General features: G+C 42.1%; 2 protein-coding genes across 4 annotated transcripts in view; one reads left to right on the plus strand and one right to left on the minus strand.

Moving 5' to 3' along the window:
• Positions 1 to 16,952, minus strand: part of Mis18bp1 (MIS18 binding protein 1) — a 49,483-nt gene extending 32,531 nt beyond the window's left edge. Inside the window, exons 1-2 of one of the 3 annotated variants that reach the window (XM_006240138.5) lie at positions 16,168 to 16,952; positions 2,500 to 3,118 (exon numbers count right to left, since the gene is read on the minus strand). In XM_006240138.5, the coding sequence (XP_006240200.1) occupies positions 2,500 to 3,028 (529 nt within the window). In that variant the 5' untranslated portion in view covers positions 3,029 to 3,118; positions 16,168 to 16,952. Of the gene's footprint in view, positions 1 to 2,499; positions 3,662 to 16,167 lie in introns of those variants that run through there. The other 2 variants (NM_001109531.1, XM_063262505.1) reach the window with 2 other exon arrangements.
• Faul1 (FAU ubiquitin like and ribosomal protein S30 fusion like 1) lies at positions 13,513 to 14,234 on the plus strand. Its single transcript, XM_003750169.5, has one exon. The coding sequence runs from the start codon at positions 13,777 to 13,779 to the stop codon at positions 14,176 to 14,178; it is 402 nt and encodes a 133-aa protein (XP_003750217.1). The 5' UTR covers positions 13,513 to 13,776; the 3' UTR covers positions 14,179 to 14,234.
• Positions 16,953 to 19,624: the final 2,672 nt, after the last annotated feature.

Below are 19,624 nucleotides of genomic sequence, written 5' to 3' on the forward strand. Positions count from 1 at the left end.
AAAAAAACAACCAAAAAAACCAAGAATAGTCCACCGTCAAGTTCAATTTAAGTATCTCTAGTTTTTTGTTTCTTTTTAAGACAATCTTTCTATATATATATAGCTTTGGTTTATACTGGCACTCACTATTTAGACCATCAAACCTACCTCTGCCTCCTGACTGATGAGATTAAAGGCATGCATCACCAAACCTACTTTTATAGCTCAAGGTGCAGAATTAGTTCTTATTGCCCACTGAAAACTATCTAGAACATTTAAGAATACTTTGAAGTAACTGGCAAAATGACAACTGCAAACATATAAAAACAACAACACACAAGAATCCACCATAACTTAAATTGTACCTTTCTGTTTTCGTTTCCTGCTGATGTTGAATCTTTCATTTGCTGGGTGTGGTGGTTTAAATAAGAATGATTCCCCTCCATCTTCCTCCCATAAGCTCATATATTTGAATGCTTAAGTCACCAGGGAGTGCCTCTATTTGAAATGATTAGAAGGCCTTGTTGGAGGAAGTATATCCCTGGGGGTGGGCTTTAAGGTTTCAAAAGCCTATGCCAAGTCCAGTCTCTGTCTTATCTCTCTCTTGTCTCTGTCTCTGTCTCAGTCTCTCCCTCTCTCCCTCTCTCTCTTTCTCTCTCTCTCATTCTCTCCCTTTCTCTCTCTCTCTCTCTCTCTCTCTCTCTCTCTTTCTCTCTCTCTCTCTCTCTCTCTCTGGATCAGGATGTAGATCTTAGCTACTGCTTCAGAGCCTGCCTGAGTGCCACCATGCACCCCACCAAGGTGATAATGGACTAAGCCTCTGAAACTATAAGCAAGCTCCCAATTACACACTTTCTTTTATAAGAGTTGCCATGATCATGGTGTCATTTCACAGCAAAAGAACAGTTACTGAGACACTGGAAATGTTTGATGATTCTAGAGGAGTTTGTAGGTGTTTGTAGGTTGGCACTTTTGAAACAGGGAGGTCTTCAGACCAGTGTAGTATGCTTTCATAATAAGTAACAGTGACATAAAAATTTCCCTTTAGCTGGTCTTTTAATCAGTACTCATGAGATAAGGCAGACAGATCTCTGAGCTGGAGGCCAGCTTGAAGTTCCAGGACAGCTAGGGCTACATGGAGAAACCCTGTCAGAAAGGTGGGGTTGGGGTGGGCTGAGGGGACAAGGAGGGAATTGGTTAACTGGAGAGATGGCTCAGTGGTTGAGGGCACTGACTGCTTTTCCAGAGGACCCAGGTCCAAATCCCACCACTCACATGGCAGCTTACAACTGTCTTTAACTCCAAGGTCTGACACCTCATATAGATATGCATACAGCAAAACACCAATGCACATAAAATGGAAATAAATTAATTTTAAAAACATTTCCCTTTTCTATCTCCTCTTGCCTTCACTTTACATTCTATACTTACATTATGCTGAGGGGAAAAAAACAATGATTTCCAAATTGTAATTTGCCTTTTCAAGACAAAAATATACTATTACACATCTGTAAGCAGTCTTGGGCTGTGATCCTCCTAGTACAAGCAGTATCAAAGATTAGAATATAGTCTTCAAAAGCCATGGGAGCTGTCTGCCTTACTCAGATTTTGGATTAACAACACATTCTACCCTACTGTGTACCAGAGAGTGCCAAGGTCCTAAGTGGCTGACCACAGGTCCCCTCACGTGGCTGGTTCTAGGGGCATGAACAAACAATTAAGGAGTTTGAACCTACCCTTTAAAATAAAAAAAAAAAAAATTGAGACCTAATTGCAAATTCAACAAAAATTTATATCCCTTTGACCCTTTTTCATTAGGGCCTCATTACGTAGTCTAGCTTGGTCTCTAGAATATTCCTGAATACTGGGATTACCCAAATATATCACTATGCCCAGCTTTCGACAGAATGGTTATGCCTTTAAAGAAATGAAAGTTTGTAAACTAGATAAAGATTAGCAGTGCTATTTGTATTTTATTCTGATTTATATTCTAAATCTTTACATTTAATGCATTTTAAATACAGAAGTGAGCATTTTTTGATAAAGAGAATTAACACTGAAAATTTGTACCAGAGGAGAAAAAGATCATTTTTATGTGTGCACATTAGAGAGAGTCATCAGAATCTCAAAGACAGGAACTTTATCTGCTCATAAATCCTACTACTGATTCCCACACTCCCATGTACACACAGTGTAATATTTATACATATTCTACATGATAATATATATCAAGTAATGCATTGTGTTCATACACATACGACATGCATTTATCAAGTAACGCAGCATGATATATATTCCTGTAATCCCAGAAATCAAGGGACTTTAAAATTTGAGGCCAATCTACATGCTGGAATTTGATACCATGTCTGCAGTTTTCTCTCTTCTTCCTACCATAAAAATTATTTTCACTGGAATATAAGAAGACATTTTGGTACTCTGTTCATTATTATAACCAAGATCTTAAAACTGACAAATAAACAGTTAAAATGACATTTTAAGCCCTTACATAATCAAACTAACCTTCCAATGAAGGGTTATTGGATTGGAATGATTTTTCTTTTTCCTCACAGATATAGGTATGTTGCAACCGAGTCTCCTTGTCTCTGTTAAGAGGAAAGACTTTATGTTCACATTTTGGTGATGCCAACATGGAACTGATCCTTGACAGTTCTTCTTTGTCACGCTGTACTTTTTCTTTCATTCTTTGAAAGATTTTTTGTGGTGATTCATAAATCGTTTCATTTTTTAATCTATCCATGTTGGGCTTTATAACACTGACATCAAAAGAGCGGTTTAAAGGGGTAGTCCCTGATAGCATGGTGGATTGAAATATATTTTTATTGTTAGAAGTTGTTGTTTCTAATAACTGATTATTTTGATGGACCTTCAATTTTAGAGAGGACTTCTGATATTTCACCAAGTCTTTCACAGGAGTAAGTGTGCCTGAAGGGATGCTGTCAATAAAGACTGCATCTAGAGGTATATTTCTTCTTTGCAATGTCCCAGAAGACAAATGAATTCCTGAATGTTTCAATGGTGTTAAAATCATCTTGATAGGACAGTGGTGACAAAATTCTTCTTATAGAAAGTTCAATCAACACAAAATTCCAGACAGAACTTCAGAAGGAGTCCAGAGAACCTGTAATGAAATCAACTTTTATCAGTTTGGTCCCTTTAAAAAATTTACCAATATTCCACACAACATTATACCATTAAGAGGCTTAACAGGTCCTTATCAACACGAGAATATATAGCTCACAAACCATATTAATATTTAATGTTTTTATTAAATTATAATTTTCATCATTTTTCATGAGAAGAACAACTTGGCATTCAAAACTGCCTATTTAAAAAAAAGGCCCATCCAACAAATAACATAGTTAATATCCTTAAGTTCTGGAGCCTCGGGACCACAGGTAAGACCAACCTTTCTGCTCCAAACGACCTGACTGGTGGTCTCAGGACACACAAAGGCAAAATTCCTCTAGGACAAGACACTTCCGGTTTCTTTTTTTTTTTTTCTTTTTTTTCTCTGAGAGTAGCTTACCTCTTATTCTTTTTTTTTTTTTTTTAATTAACTTGAGTATTTCTTATTTACATTTCGAGTGTTATTCCCTTTCCCGGTTCACGGGCCAACATCCCCCTAACCCTTCCCCCTCCCCTTCTTTATGGGCGTTCCCCTCCCCGTCCTCCCCCCATTGCCGCCCTCCCCCCAACAATCATGTTCACTGGGGGTTCAGTCTTAGCAGGACCCAGGGCTTCCCCTTACACTGGTGATCTTACTAGGATATTCAATGCTACCTATGAGGTCAGAGTCCAGGGTCAGTCCATGTATAGTCTTTAGGTAGTGGCTTAGTCCCTGGAAGCTCTGGTTGGTTGGCATTGTTGTTCATATGGGGCCTCGAGCCCCTTCAAGCTTTCCAGTTCTTTCTCTGATTCCTTCAACGGGGCTCCTGTTCTCAGTTCAGTGGTTTGCTGCTGGCATTCGCCTATGTCTTTGCTGTATTCTGGCTGTGTCTCTCAGGAGAGATCTACATCCAGTTCCTGTTGGCCTGCACTTCTTTGCTTCATCCATCTTGTCTAATTGGGTGGCTGTATATGTATGGGCCACATGTGGGACAGGTCCTGAATGGGTGTTCCTTCTGTCTCTGTTTTAATCTTTGCCTCTCTATTCCCTGCCAATGGTATTCTTGTTCCCCTTTTAAAAAAGGAGTGAAGCATTCACATTTTGATCATCCGTCTTGAGTTTCATGTGTTCTAGGCATTTAGGGTAATTCAAGCATTTGAGCTAATAGCCACTTATCAATGAGTGCATACCATGTGTGTTTTTCTGTGATTGGGTTAGCTCACTCAGGATGATATTTTCCAGTTCCATCCATTTGCCTACGAATTTCATAAAGTCATTGTTTTTGATAGCTGAGTGATATTCCATTGTGTAGATGCACCATATTTTCTGTATCCATTCCTCTGTCGAAGGGCATCTGGGTTCTTTCCATTTTCTGGCTATTATAAATAAGGCTGCGATGAACATAGTGGAGCACGTGTCTTTTTTATATGTTGGGGCATCTTTTGGGTATATGCCTAAGAGAGGTATAGCTGGGTCCTCAGGCAGTTCAATGTCCAATTTTCTGAGGAACCTCCAGACTGATTTCCAGAATGGTTGTACCACTCTGCAATCCCACAAACAATGGAGGAGTGTTCCTCTTTCTCCACATCCTCGTCAGCATTTGCTGTCACCTGAGTTTTTGATCTTAGCCATTCTCACTTCCGGTTTCTAGCTGGATTCCAAACTTCGTGGAGCCCAGCCCGCAGCTCACTGTTCCCGAACCCCTTGGGAGAGAGAGCTCACTGCCCGGACAGGTGGGCACTCCTGAGACTGCAGAGTGGGAGAGTGGGAGAGACCACCAATACTGCCCACCCCTGCCCACATCCGTGCCCCAAGAGGAAACTGTATACGGCCTCTGGGAAACGGTAGATAGGTGCACTGGAGCTGCAGACCCCCTGCGCCCGAGACACCTCCGGAACCTAAAGGGACTGGATTAACAGCTCTCTTCACCCAAATCCCGTGGGAGGGAGAGCTAAACCTTCAGAGAGGCAGACAAGCTTGGGAAGCCAGAAGAGACTACACGCAGCCCACATTTCTGACTCACAGGAACTCTTCAGGCCCACAGGAACAGCTGAAGACCTGTAGACAGGAAAAACTACATGCCCGAAAGCAGAACACACTGTTCCCATAACTGGCTGAAAGAAAACAGGAAAACAGGTCTACAACACTCCTGTCACACAGGATTATAGGACAGTCTAGCCACTATCAGAAATAGCAGAACAAAGTAACACTAGAGATAATCTGATGGCGAGGGGCAAGCACAGGAACCCAAGCACCAGAAACCAAGACTACATGGCATCATCGGAGCCCAATTCTCCCACCAAAGCAAACACGGAATATCCAAACACACCAGAAAAGCAAGATCTAGTTTCAAAATCATATTTGATCATGATGCTGGAGGACTTCAAGAAAGACGTGAAGAACTCCCTTACACAACAAGTAGAAGCCTACAGAGAGGAATCGCAAAAATCCCTGAAAGAATTCCAGGAAATCATAAATAAACAAGTAGAAGCCCATAGAGAGGAGTCACAAAAATCCCTGAAAGAATTCCAGGAAAACACAATCAAACAGTTGAAGGAATTAAAAATGGAAATAGAAGCAATCAAGAAAGAACACATGGAAACAACACTGGATATAGAAAACCAAAAGAAGAGACAAGGAGCGGTAGATACGAGCTTCACCAACAGAATACAAGAGATGGAAGAGAGAATCTCAGGAGCAGAAGATTCCATAGAAATCATTGACTCAACTGTCAAAGATAATGTAAAGCAGAAAAAGCTACTGGTCCAAAACATACAGGAAATCCAGGACTCAATGAGAAGATCAAACCTAAGGATAATAGGTATAGAAGAGAGTGAAGACTCCCAGCTCAAAGGACCAGTAAATATCTTCAACAAAATCATAGAAGAAAACTTCCCTAACCTAAAAAAAGAGATACCCATAGCCATACAAGAAGCCTACAAAACTCCAAATATATTCGACGAGAAAAGAAACTCCTCCTGTCACATAATAGTCAAAACACCAAATGCACAAAATAAAGAAAGAATATTAAAAGCAGTAAGGGAAAAAGGTCAAGTAACATATAAAGGCAGACCTATCAGAATCACACCAGACTTCTCGCCACAGTCTATGAAACCCAGAAGATCCTGGACAGACGTCATACAGACCCTAAGAGAACACAAATGCCAGCCCAGGTTACTGTATCCTGCAAAACTCTCAATTAACATAGATGGAGAAACCAAGATATTCCATGACAAAACCAAATTTACACAATATCTTTCCACAAATCCAGTGCTACAAAGGATAATAAATGGTAAAGCCCAACATAAGGAGGTAAGCTACACCCTAGAAAAAGCAAGAAACTAAACATCTTGGCAACAAAACAAGAAGAAAAGCACACAAACATAGCCTCACATCCAAATATGAATGTAACAGGGAGCAATAAACACTATTCCTTAATGTCTCTCAACATCAATGGTCTCAACTCCCCAATAAAAAGACATAGATTAACAAACTGGATACGCATGGAGAACCCTGGATTCTGCTGCCTACAAGAAACACACCTCAGAGACAAAGACAGACACTACCTCAGAGTGAAAGGCTGGAAAACAACTTTCGAAGCAAATGGTCGGAAAAAGCAAGCTAGAGTAGCCATTCTAATATCGAATAAAATCAATTTTCAACTAAAAGTCATCAAAAAAGATAAGGAAGGACACTTCATATTCATCAAAGGAAAAATCCACCAAGATGAACTCTCAATCCTAAATATCTATGCTCCAAATACAAGGGCACCTACATACGTAAAAGAAACCTTACTAAAGAAAAAAGCGCACATTGCTCCTCACACAATAATAGTAGGAGATTTCAACACCCCACTTTCATCAATGGACAGGTCATGGAAACAGAAATTAAACAGAGATGTAGACAGACTAAGAGAAGTCATGAACCAAATGGACTTAACAGATATTTATAGAACATTCTATCCTAAAGCAAAAGGATATACATTCTTCTCAGCTCCTCATGGTTCTTTCTCCAAAATTGACCATATAATTGGTCAAAAAACAGGCCTCAACAGATATAGAAAGATAGAAATAATCCCATGCGTCCTATCAGACCACCACGGCCTAAAGCTGGTCTTCAATAACAATAACTGAAGAACGCCCACATATACGTGGAAGCTGAACAATGCTCTACTCAGTGATAACCTGGTCAAGGAAGAAATAAAGAAAGAAATTAAAGACTTCTTAGAATTTAATGAAAATGAAGGTACAACATACCCAAACTTATGGGACACAATGAAAGCTCTGCTAAGAGGAAAACTTATAGCTCTGAGTGCCTGCAGAAGGAAACAGGAGAGAGCAATGTCACCAGCTTGACAGCACACCTAAAAGCTCTAGAAAAAAACAAGCAAATACACCCAGGAGGAGTAGAAGGCAGGAAATAATCAAACTCAGAGCTCAAATCAACCAAGTAGAAACAAAAAGGACCATAGAAAGAATCAACAGAACCAAAAGTTGGTTCTTTGAGAAAATCAACAAGATAGATAAACCCTTAGCCAGACTAACGAGAGGACACAGAGAGTGTGTCCAAGTTAACAAAATCAGAAATGAAAAGGGAGACATAAGTAGAGAAACAGAGGAAATTCAAAAAATCATCACATCCTACTACAGAAACCTATATTCAACAAAACTGGAAAATCTGGAGGAAATGGATAATTTCCTAGACAGATAGCAGGTACCGAAGCTAAATCAGGAACAGATAAACCATTTAAACAACCCCATAACTCCTAAGGAAATAGAAGCAGTCATTAAAAGTCTCCCAACCAAAAAGAGCCCAGGTCCAGACGGGTTTAGTGCAGAATTCTATCAGACCTTCATAGAAGACCTCATACCAATACTACTCAAACTATTCCACAAAATTGAAACAGATGGAACACTACCGAATTCCTTCTATGAAGCCACAATTACTCTTATACCTAAACCACACAAAGACACAACAAAGAAAGAGAACTTCAGACTAATTTCCGTTATGAATATCAACGCAAAAATACTCAATAAAATTCTGGCAAACCGAATCCAAGAACACATCAAAACAATCATCCACCATGATCAAGTAGGCTTCATCCCAGGCATGCAGGGATGGTTTAATATGCGGAAAACCATCAATGTGATCCATTATATAAACAAACTGAAAGAAGAAAACCACATGACCATTTCATTAGATGCTGAGAAAGCATTTGACAAAATTCAACACCCCTTCATGATAAAAGTCCTGGAAAGAATAAGAATTCAATTCTATACCTAAACATAGTAAAAGCCATATACAGCAAACCAGTCGCTAACATTAAACAAAATGGAGAAAAACTTGAAGCAATCCCACTAAAATCAGGGACTAGACAAGGCTGCCCACTCTCTCCTTACTTATTCAATATAGTTCTTGAAGTTCTAGCCAGAGCAATCAGACAACAAAAGGAGATCAAGGGGATACAGATTGGAAAAGAAGAAGTCAAAATATCACTATTTGCAGATGATATGATAGTATATTTAAGTGATCCCAAAAGTTCCACCAGAGAACTACTAAAGCTGATAAACAACTTCAGCAAAGTGGCTGGGTATAAAATTAACTCAAAAAAATCAGTAGCCTTCCTCTACACAAAAGAGAAACAAGCCAAGAAAGAAATTAGGGAAATGACACCCTTCATAATAGTCCCAAATAATAGAAAGTACCTCGGAGTGACTTTAACCAAGCAAGTAAAAGATCTCTACAATAAGAACTTCAAGCCTCTGAAGAAAGAAATTGAAGAAGACCTCAGAAGATGGAAAGATCTTCCATGCTCACGGATTGGCAGGATTAATATAGTAAAAATGGCCATTTTACCAAAAGCGATCTACAGATTCAATGCAATCCCCATCAAAATACCAATCCATTTCTTCAAAGAGTTAGAAAGAACAATTTACAAATTCATCTGGAATAACAAAAAAACCCAGCTAAAACTATCCTCAACAATAAAAGGACTTCAGGGGGAATCACTTTCCCTGAACTCAAGCAGTATTACAGAGCAATAGTGATAAAAACTGCATGGTATTGGTACAGAGACAGACAGATAGACCAATGGAACAGAATTGAAGACCCAGAAATGAACCCACATACCTATGGTCACTTGATTTTTGACAAAGGAGCCAAAACCATCCAATGGAAAAAAGATAGCATTTTCAGCAAATGGTGCTCGTTCAACTGGAGGTCAGCATGTAGAAGAATGCAAATCGATCCATGCTTATCACCCTGTACAAAGCTTAAGTCCAAGTGGATCAAGGACCTCCACATCAAACCAGACACACTCAAACTAATAGAAGAAAAAGTGGGGAAGCAACTCGAACACATGGGCACTGGAGAAAATTTCCTGAACAAAACACCAATGGCTTATGCTCTAAGATCAAGAATCGACAAATGGGATCTCATAAAACTGCAAAGCTTCTGTAAAGCAAAGGACACTGTGGTTAGGACAAAACGGCAACCAATAGATTGGGAAAAGATCTTTACCAATCCTACAACAGATAGAGGGCTTATATCCAAGTTAGACTGCAGGGAGTCAAATAACCCTATTAAAAAATGGAGTTCAGAGCTAAACAAAGAATTCACAGCTGAGGAATGTTGAATGGCTGAGAAACACCTAAAGAAATGTTCAATATCTTTAGTCATAAGGGAAATGCAAATCAAAACAACCCTGAGATTTCACCTCACACCAGTGAGAAGGGCTAAGATCAAAAACTCAGGTGACAGCAAATGCTGGCGAGGATGTGGAGAAAGAGGAACACTCCTCCATTGTTGGTGGGATTGCAGACTGGTACAACCATTCTGGAAATCAGTCTGGAGGTTCCTCAGAAAATTGGACATTGAACTGCCTGAGGACCCAGCTATACCTCTCTTAGGCATATACCCAAAAGATGCCCCAACATATACCAAAGACACATGTTCCACTATGTTCATAGCAGCCTTATTTATAATAGCTAGAAGCTGGAAAGAACCCAGATGCCCTTCAACAGAGGAATGGATACAGAAAATGTGGTACATCTACACAATGGAATATTACTCAGCTATCAAAAACAATGACTTTATGAAATTCATAGGTAAATGGATGGATCTGGAAAATATCATCCTGAGTGAGGTAACCCAATCACAGAAGAACACACATGGTATGCAGTCATTGATAAGTGGCTATTAGCTCAAATGCTTGAATTGCCCTAGATGCACAGAACACATGAAACTCAAGACGGATGATCAAAATGCGAATGCTTCACTCCTTCTTTAGAGGGGAACAAGAATACCCTTGGCAGGGAATAGGGAGGCAAAGATTAAAATAGAGGCAGAAGGAACACCCATTCAGGACCTGTCCCATATGTGGCCCATACATATACAGCCACCCAATTAGACAAGATGGATGAAGCAAAGAAGTGCAGGCCAACAGGAACCGGATGTAGATCTCTCCTGAGAGACACAGCCAGAATACAGCAAAGACATAGGCGAATGCCAGCAGCAAACCACTGAACTGAGAACAGGAGCCCCGTTGAAGGAATCAGAGAAAGGACTGAAAGAGGTTGAAGGGGTTGGAGACCCCATACGAACAACAATGCCAACCAACCAGAGCTTCCAGGGACTAAGTCACTACCCAAAGACTATACATGGACTGACCCTGGGCTCCAACCTCATAGGTAGCAATGAATGGCCCAGTAAGAGCACCAGTGGAAGGGGAAGCCCTTGGTCCTGCCAAGACTGAACTCCAAGTGAACGTAATTGTTGGGGGGAGGGCGGTAATGGGGGGAGGATGGGGAGGGGAACACCCATATAGAGGGGAAGGGGGAAGGGTTAGGGGGATGTTGGCCCGGAAACTGGGAAAGGGAATAACACTCAAAATGTAAATAAGAAATAGTTTTGCAATGCTCAGCAGGTAAAAGCACTTGCTGTCAATCTTTGAGGACCCACGTTCAAGCTCTGGGACCACATGATAGAAAGTGAACTCCCTCACATTGTCCTCTGACTTCTACAAGTATTATGGTACATAAGCAGACAGATGCTCGTAAATAAATAAAGGTAATTTTAAAACTATAAAAGGAGTAAAAAAAATATCCTTAAGTTCTGAATTATAAATATCTGTTTTTGAGGTTTACTTGACAGCTACAGGAATGTGTTCCCCTCAGTTTTCCTCCATATCTTTTCCAACAGTATATCTTTTCAGGCTTTCTAATGATCTTGACCTATCTGTCCATAATCTATCTCTATGTGTCTGTATACCTCTCTCTCTCCCTCTCTCTCTCTGTCTCTCTCTCTCTCTCTCCTAATATGTATCTATTATTTATCTATCATCCATCATCTATCTTTTTAAAACTGTGCTTATGTCTCCCTCTTAATCAAAAATCATGTGAATTAGTAACTTGACTAATTTGCATTCTGTAATTACCTTTCAATTTGTTCTCAGTATTTTCATGTCTGCATTTAAAAATTCTGTCATCATTATCCATCTGTCTTTCTCTCTAATTGCTTCCCACCGTTCCACAGCCAACCAGGATATAGTTTCCTGTCCATTTTTGGTTCTGACACTGGGCCTTGAGCACGCTATAAAACTATTTTACTGCTGCTGTGAAACTTATTCAAATTTAATTCTTTAAAGTTCCAATCTAGTGTTTGCATGAGGAGAATGACAAGCAAGCGTTCTTCCTTTTATGTACTTAAAAAGTTTAAGTCAGAAGCAATAATGAGGTTCCTTCCGGTCTGAAGCACTAACCTGAGCAGACCTTGTGCTGGCTCCATATCCAGTCCCACAACACCCAGAGGAAGCCCAACTCCTAGGCTCTCTAACACACTCAGGATCACAAGAGAGGCCACATCTGCCCCAATACCTGTTCCAAACCCGGAGTAACTGGGTCACCCAGGATCCAGGGACACATGAACCCCTCCCCCCAACAACCAGCCGGCACAGGTTCCTTCCAGTCTGAACCAATGTCCTGAGCAGACCATGTGTACTGGCTCCACACCCAGTCCCACAACACCCAGAGGAAGCCTGACTCCCAGGCACTCTAACAAACCTAGGATCAGAGGTGTTCTGAAATGCCCAGGATCACAGGATCATAGAGGAACCTGGACTCTCAGGTTATCAGACAGACATAAACAGGAGTACTGGACCTCTGACACACTGGAGATCACAATCACAGTCGAGGCCACAATATCTTTCCGAAAACCCAGTGGGACTGAGACCCCCACAGAAACCAGGGAAACCCAAACCCCACCAGTCGGAGGCACGGATTCCTTTTGGCTTGCACCTGTGCCTGGAGCAAACCCAGGCTCACCACCCACTCCTGCAACACCCTGAGAAACCTTGACTCCAAGAAGCTCTGACACATGATCCCAGGAGCTTGGTCACACCAGGATTTCAGGTTCCCAGAGGCAGCTTGACTCCCAGGAGTTCGGACACACCCAGGATCATAGAATCCCAGAAGTACAGGATCACAGAAACAGCTGTACTCTGAGGAGTTCTGATACAACCAGGATCACAGGAAGGACAGAATCCAGTCAGAGACTGAAAGGGCAAATAGCATGAGAGATAACCAGATTGGAAGAGGCAAGCGCATGAACATAAGCAACAGAAATAAAGGCTACTTGGCATCATCAGAATCCAGTTCTCCAACTAGCGCAAGTCCTGGATAACACATCAAACAGGAAAATCAAGATCTGGACTTAAAATAAGATCTCATGAAGATGATAGAGGTCTTTAAGAAGGACATAAATAACACCCTTAAAGAAATACAGGAGAACACAGGTAAACCGGTAGAAGCCCTTAAAGAGGAAACACAAAAATCCCTTAAAGAATTATGGGAAAACACAACCAAACAGGTGAAGGAATTGAAAAATAAATCCAGGATCTAAAAATGGAAATAGAAACAATAAAGAAATCACAAAGGGAGAGAAGTCTGAAGATATAAAACTGAGGAAAGACATCAGGGGTCATAGATGCAAGCATCACAAACAGAATACAGAAGATAGGAGAAAGAATCTTAGGGGCAGAAGATACCATGGAAAACATTGACACAACAGTCAAAGAAAATGCAAAATGAAAAAAAAAAAATCCTAACCCAAAACATCCAGGAAATCCAGGACACAATGAGAAGGCCAAACCTATGAATAATAGGTATAAAAGGAAGCGAAGATTCCCAACTTAACAAGCCAGTAAATATCTTCAACAAAATTATAGGAGAAAACTTCACTAACCTAAAGAAAGAGATACACATGAACATACAAGAAGCCTACAGAACTCCAAATAGATTGGACCAGAAAAGAAACTCCTTCTGTGATGTAATAATCAAAACCACAACTGTACAAAGCAAGGAAATAATATTAAAAGCAGTAAGGGAACCCAAGCAAGTAATATATAAAGGGACACCTATCACAATTACACGAAATTTCTAACCAGAGACTATGAAAGTTAGAAGATCCTGGGCAGATGTCACATGGACTCTAAATGCCAGGCTGCTATACCCAGCAAAAATAAAAATGAATAGACTATACAATGGCAGGGAAAATTGGCAAAGTATGGATGGATTGCCTACCCTCACTCAGTTCCTCAGTCTGGTGAAATACTTCTCAAATAAAAATTGCAAATAAGGGGTTGCAGCAGCGGCGTCCGCGGGTAAGTAGCCAACATGCAGCTCTTTGTCCGCGCCCAGGAACTACACACCCTCGAGGTGACCGGCCAGGAGACGGTCGCCCAGATCAAAGCTCATGTGGCCTCACTGGAAGGCATTGCCCCCGAAGATCAAGTCGTGCTTCTGGCAGGCTCGCCGCTGGAGGATGAGGCCACCCTAGGCCAGTGTGGTGTAGAGGCCCTGACCACTCTGGAGGTAGCCGGCCGCATGCTGGGAGGTAAAGTTCATGGTTCTCTGGCTCGTGCTGGGAAAGTGAGAGGTCAGACTCCCAAGGTGGCCAAACAGGAAAAGAAGAAGAAGAAGACTGGTCGGGCCAAGAGGCGAATGCAGTACAACCGACGCTTTGTCAATGTTGTGCCCACCTTTGGCAAGAAGAAGGGCCCCAATGCTAATTCCTAAGTCCTGTTGTGATCCTGCCACACTAATAAAGCCACTTTGCCCAGAAAAAAAAAAAATTGCAAATAAGGGGCTGGAGAGATGCCTCAGCTGTTATGAGCACTGACTGCTCTTCCAGAGGTTCTGAGTTCAATTCCCAGCAATGACATTGTGGCTCACAACCATCTGTAAGGGTATCCAATATCTTCTTCTGGTGTGTCTGCAGACAGCGAAAGTGTGCTCACATACATACAATAAATAAATCTTTTTTAAAAATACAAATAAGCCGAAAACAAGCCCAATTCGTGCCAACAGACAGAAATTTTTAAGAACAAATAAAAGCTGGCCTGAGGCACAAGGCCTATAAGTTCCAGGCCTCCAAGAGGGCTACAGAGCAAAGTCAACCACAGATCCTGCTTCAAAAGAAAAGGTAGACAGGAGGTTACAGCCAGTGGCAGATGCTTGCTGCCTGCCTAGACTGGAAGGTGGAAGGCCCTAGGTTCAAACATTCATAATGCAAATAACAATAATAATGATATTAATTAGAAGGAGAAGAAGAAAAAGAAGAAGGAGAAGGAGAAGAAGGAGAAGGAGAAGGAGAAGGAGAAGGAGAAGAAGAAGAAGAAGAAGAAGAAGAAGAAGAAGAAGAAGAAGAAGAAGAAGAAGAAGAAGAAGAAGAAGAACCAGCAGAAGCAGAAGCAGCAGCAGCAGCAGCAGCAGCAGCAGCAGCAGCAGCAGCAGCAGCACCCACTCCCACACGTCAATAGTTGCATAGCTTAATAGTCATTTGTTGTAACTTGAAATAATGATAGTTAAAGAACTAGGTTTCAGAAGCAAGCCACCAGAAGCTCAGATAGGAGCCTAACCAGACAGGGCCTGTGTGCTAATGAACTAACCCCAAGATGGCATTACTATGGTAGTGAACCAACCTCAAGCTGTGGGCCCTAAGAGTGCAAAGCTAAAACCCCCCAAAATAATAAAATCTGAAACTTTGGGAATGGTGTCTACAGCCATTGGCAAGAGAACTTGCGAACTTGGCCTCAGTGACCAAGGAACTTCAGGTACTGTTGCTGGGCCCACACAGGACCACCAAATCAATGTCCTGCTCTCAAGTGTCTCCTGGGACCTCGAGCAATGCAATATCCCAGCCTGCCACAGCTGAAGGATTTCACAGCAAATGCAGGTCCAGCCCTCAGGCTTCCAAAGCATCATTACCAGCAAATTCCCCAGTGGAACCCTGCAGCAGCACTTCTACCCAAACACTGTTACCCTCTTGGTGAGAGGTATGCTTAATTTTTATATTAGCATGATATCATAAGGAATGTTTGTGTGAATAAACCGGGCATATTCAAAAGACAAATCTTGCAGCACATCTAATTGCAGAACGTCTAACCACCTATGAGCTCCTGCCACATTTTAAAAAACCAAATCACATGCTTATGAGCATAAGCACGTAAGAATCCCGTAAAACAACAACAAAAAGCCTACATACTGGCAACATTACATATACATGTGTGTATACATACATACTTGCAACTGTTATTGGTGAAAAATGGACCACTGAATTTGAAGGAGAGTAGGGAGGTGTGTAAGGGAAGGTTTGGAGGGAGGAAGGGGGGTGATTAAAATATAAACTCTAAAATACACAACAAATGCACCTGACTGTAAAGTGTTATCCTTTAAGGATAGGATGAAGAGACTTTCTGTTTTTTTTCAAACGACGTTCCTAACATGTAAAGGTGCCTGCAACAAGCGAACGTAATCCTAAGAACGCATAAGCGGATGCCTCTATGAATGCTGGGTCTGGAGATGAAGAGTTGGAGACTGGCACACTACTGCTCCCGGAGACTTCTGATTTTCGAACAGATCTCGAGCGCTAGGGCAGCAAAGTCAACGCGCGGCTGAGCGAACACTGCGAAGTCAGGCGTGCGCTAGGACAGTGATCGCGAACGCGGAAGAGCCAGGCAGGGGCCGGGACGACAGTCCGCGAGGCTGAGGGAGCAGAGGACCTACCTCAGTGAGGGCAGCACCGCGTGGCCGTGGCTACCGCTCGGCTCCAAGCCCAGGGGCCTGGAGCCCCAGGGCTCGCAGCACCTCAGACGCACGGAGGCCGGGGCAAGGGTGACACGTAAAACCGCAGTGGCACAGGCTGGAGCTACACTCGACTTCCGCACTCACTACCTCAACACAGACAACAGCGCTGGATTTCAAATCCCGAGAACCCGCCCTCGGAGGCCTGGGATTGGTACGCTCAGAAATTGCGTCACGAAACGTCTTCCGGGACTCCAGGAAACAGAGGACCACACCCTCTCGCCGCTTTGACAAGGCAGTGTGAGCCCAAAGAGTCTGACCAAGGGCGGTCCCACGGTTGCACGTGGAGTTTGTTTCTCTCTACAGGGCCGGCTCCTATTAGCGCCTCGCCACTACTCCCGTGATGCTCGGCGGAGGAAAAACCCACAACGGTTGGCGCCCAGTGTGATGAGCGCGCGCGATTTACTAAGTTTGACCCTTGCGGGCCACACTTGTTATTCTAGGCTGCGCTCGCACAGCGGAACTTTCCTTCTTAGTGTAGTCTATTTCTTAGGAGAAAAAGTGCTCTAGGGAGTTTGAAAGAATTTTTCTTTCAGTTTGCCATTTAGTTGTTCTTCGGGCCAGAAAAAAAAAATGTTCTTGAGAAGTAGACTGAACATGAAGTTATATCCACATGTTAGCGTTTAATTTGAATTATCCCAACTGGTAATGTAATTTTCTTATTTTCAAGAATCTAAGGACGGTAGTAAAATAAAACACTTTTCTCAGTGGATAGCGGTTGCAGTGCATTTTGTGGCACTGGTTCCTATAAATGTGTTTTGCCAGTTGGTACATGCCTGTTATCCCTAAGGCCGAGTGGTTGAGGAAAGAGAATGGAGAATCAGAGGGCAGCCTGTGTAAGTGCTGAGGCTCTGAAGGGAAATGTTACTCCTACAGAAGTGTTATATCTCTTCTCCAGCTACCTGGAAAGGTATCCCCAAAGCTGGTATAGCAGTTTTGCTCCAGCAGTTTGAGAAACAACCAACTTTACACAGCCGGGCGGTTGCCTCTTCTTAGAAGAAGTAGGGATCTAAACTTGAGGCAGGGGTTATATAGGAATTCTTGGGGGGGGGGGGGGACGACAGAGGGAGCTTTCCAAGATGGCCTGGGATTGGAGACTCAGAGATTGGTGGGATTCTGCTTCTTGACCTTGGGCTTGGAGTCAAGGTGTTCTTTCCCTTGGTCCTGGTCTTGAGATCAAGTCAGGGAAGGATATTTTTCCTTTGCCCTTCTTACCCTACACGTAGTGAATCACAGTCCCAAATCGGGGGGTGGGAGGGATCATGAATTTAACATTAAGAATAGGAGTGTGCTAAGAGCATAATGTAGCTCTGCTCACAGTTACTGCAAAGGTTTAAGTAGCAGATTAAAAATTCAAGGCCATCTTGGGCCGCAGAATGAGTTTGAGGCCAGCATGGGTGACTTAACTAGATCCGATCTTAAAAACTACAGTGCTAGGATGTGGCTTCATGGCAGAATACTTAATGGCCATGCACAAGGCTCTAGGTCCTTGTCCTGGAGAAAAGAAATTTAAGTGACTTTTTCTGAATTCTGAATCATAAGTCAACCAACTATTCCAAGTTAAAAACGGGTGAGGATAGGAGAGGAAAGCATCGGTGAAGGAGAAAATGCTCTTACAGGGCCATGAGGAAATGACTGGACGTGGATCTGAACTAAATTTGTGAGTAAATTCCAGGCTAAGTAGTACAATCTCATGATAAGTACTATAAGATGTTCCAGCTCGGTGTCAGGTCCAACCTCCACCCCATAAAAATAGCAGTGGCTGGTGATGTTTTCCTAAACAGGATATTAGCCATCATATAAAATCTTGCTTTTCTGTTGTTTTGCTCTTCCTTCTGTCTTCCCGACCTCCAAAGAACTAGCCTTTGCAATTTCATCCCCATTAAATCTTAAGTCCATGGAGCAGTCTAGTCTAGTGGTTTCTCTGTGCCATTGCTTATATTCAGATCCTCCAAGAAACTGATGTTAAGGCAGAGTTTATGAGCAGGTAAATGCTATGAAAGAGTAAAGGGGTGGAAGAATTGAGACTAGCGAACCTTCAGATCTCCATGCAGATCTGACCTTTGTAAAAAGAAATGTTAAAGGAAGCTCAGTTAGGCAGGGGCAGATCGGGCATGTTGTCTCGACAGTTTGAAGGATGAAATGGTTGAACATTTGGGTGACAGAAGAGGCACAGCTCTCTACCATCGCCCTCAGCAGCTTGAAGAGATCGTTCCTCTAGAGTTTCAGGGACCTTAACTCGGGTCAAATCAGGATTTGTGGCTGGACTAGTTAGTTTATGAAGAAACCTCTATTTTATTAAAGCGATTTTTAATATAGGCTTAAGTGTGAGGAGAAATAGAGATACTCAGAAGAAATGAAGGTAATAGCTAAGTGTGTATATGGGCTCCTCAAGGGAGAGGGGCACACTCATTATTTTTATACTAGTCACATACAGGATTTGGGTTATTTAAAGTTATTGTCTTAGGACTGAGTACATCTGCAGGGACACCTGACAGGGTAAAAGTTGGTAAGACAGCCATCTAGTCCACAAAGAGATATTAACGTAGACGAACCAGTTTGGTTGGAGCCTCAGTGACTGTCTGGGGAAAGGAATTGCTGCAAAAATTTTAACGTCTTTATTTTCTGTTTTTCCAGAAAGGGTTTCCCTATGTATCCCTGGCTGCCCTGGTACTCAGAGATTCTCTCGTCTCCTGAGTGCTGGGCTTAAAGTCATGCACCACCATGCCTGGTTCTATTTTTAAAAAATTTATTTGTATGAGTTTCCGTACACATGTATTTGTGCCATGTGCCCATGGAAGTCAGAAGGAAGTATTGACTCCTGGGAGCTGGAGTTACAGACAGTTATACCCCCATATCAGTGCTAGGAGTTGAATTTAGGTCCTCTGCATGAGAAGCTAGTGCTTAACCACTTAACCATCTCTCCCGCCAGCTTTTTTCTAACCTTTTGATGTTATGAATACTAGGCAAGCACTCTGCCCCTGAGCTGCATTCCCTAGAGCAGTGGATCCCAATCTTCCTAATGCTGTAATCCCTTATTACAGTTTCCTCATGCTGTGGTGACCACCAACCATAAATCATTTTCATTGCTACTCATAACTATAATTTTGCTGCTGTTATGAATCATAATGTAAATATCTTGTTTTTTGATGGTCTTAGTTGGCCCCTGTAAAAAGTTCGCTCAACCCCCATGTGGTCGCAGTGACTTACAGGTTGAAAACGACTGCCTAAAGAATGGGAGAAAGAAATAAGGCCTCAAGAAAGGTCACGGACATCCATGCCTTAGGCCTAGGCCATTGCCATTTTAATATAGGATATGCACATGCAAAAGGATGTCTGTAACTGGCTGTCAGTAGAATTGGCAAATATTGTTTCTCAG

Source organism: Rattus norvegicus, chromosome 6 (genome assembly GCF_036323735.1).
Source record: "Rattus norvegicus strain BN/NHsdMcwi chromosome 6, GRCr8, whole genome shotgun sequence".
Taxonomy (NCBI): Eukaryota; Metazoa; Chordata; class Mammalia; order Rodentia; family Muridae; genus Rattus; species Rattus norvegicus.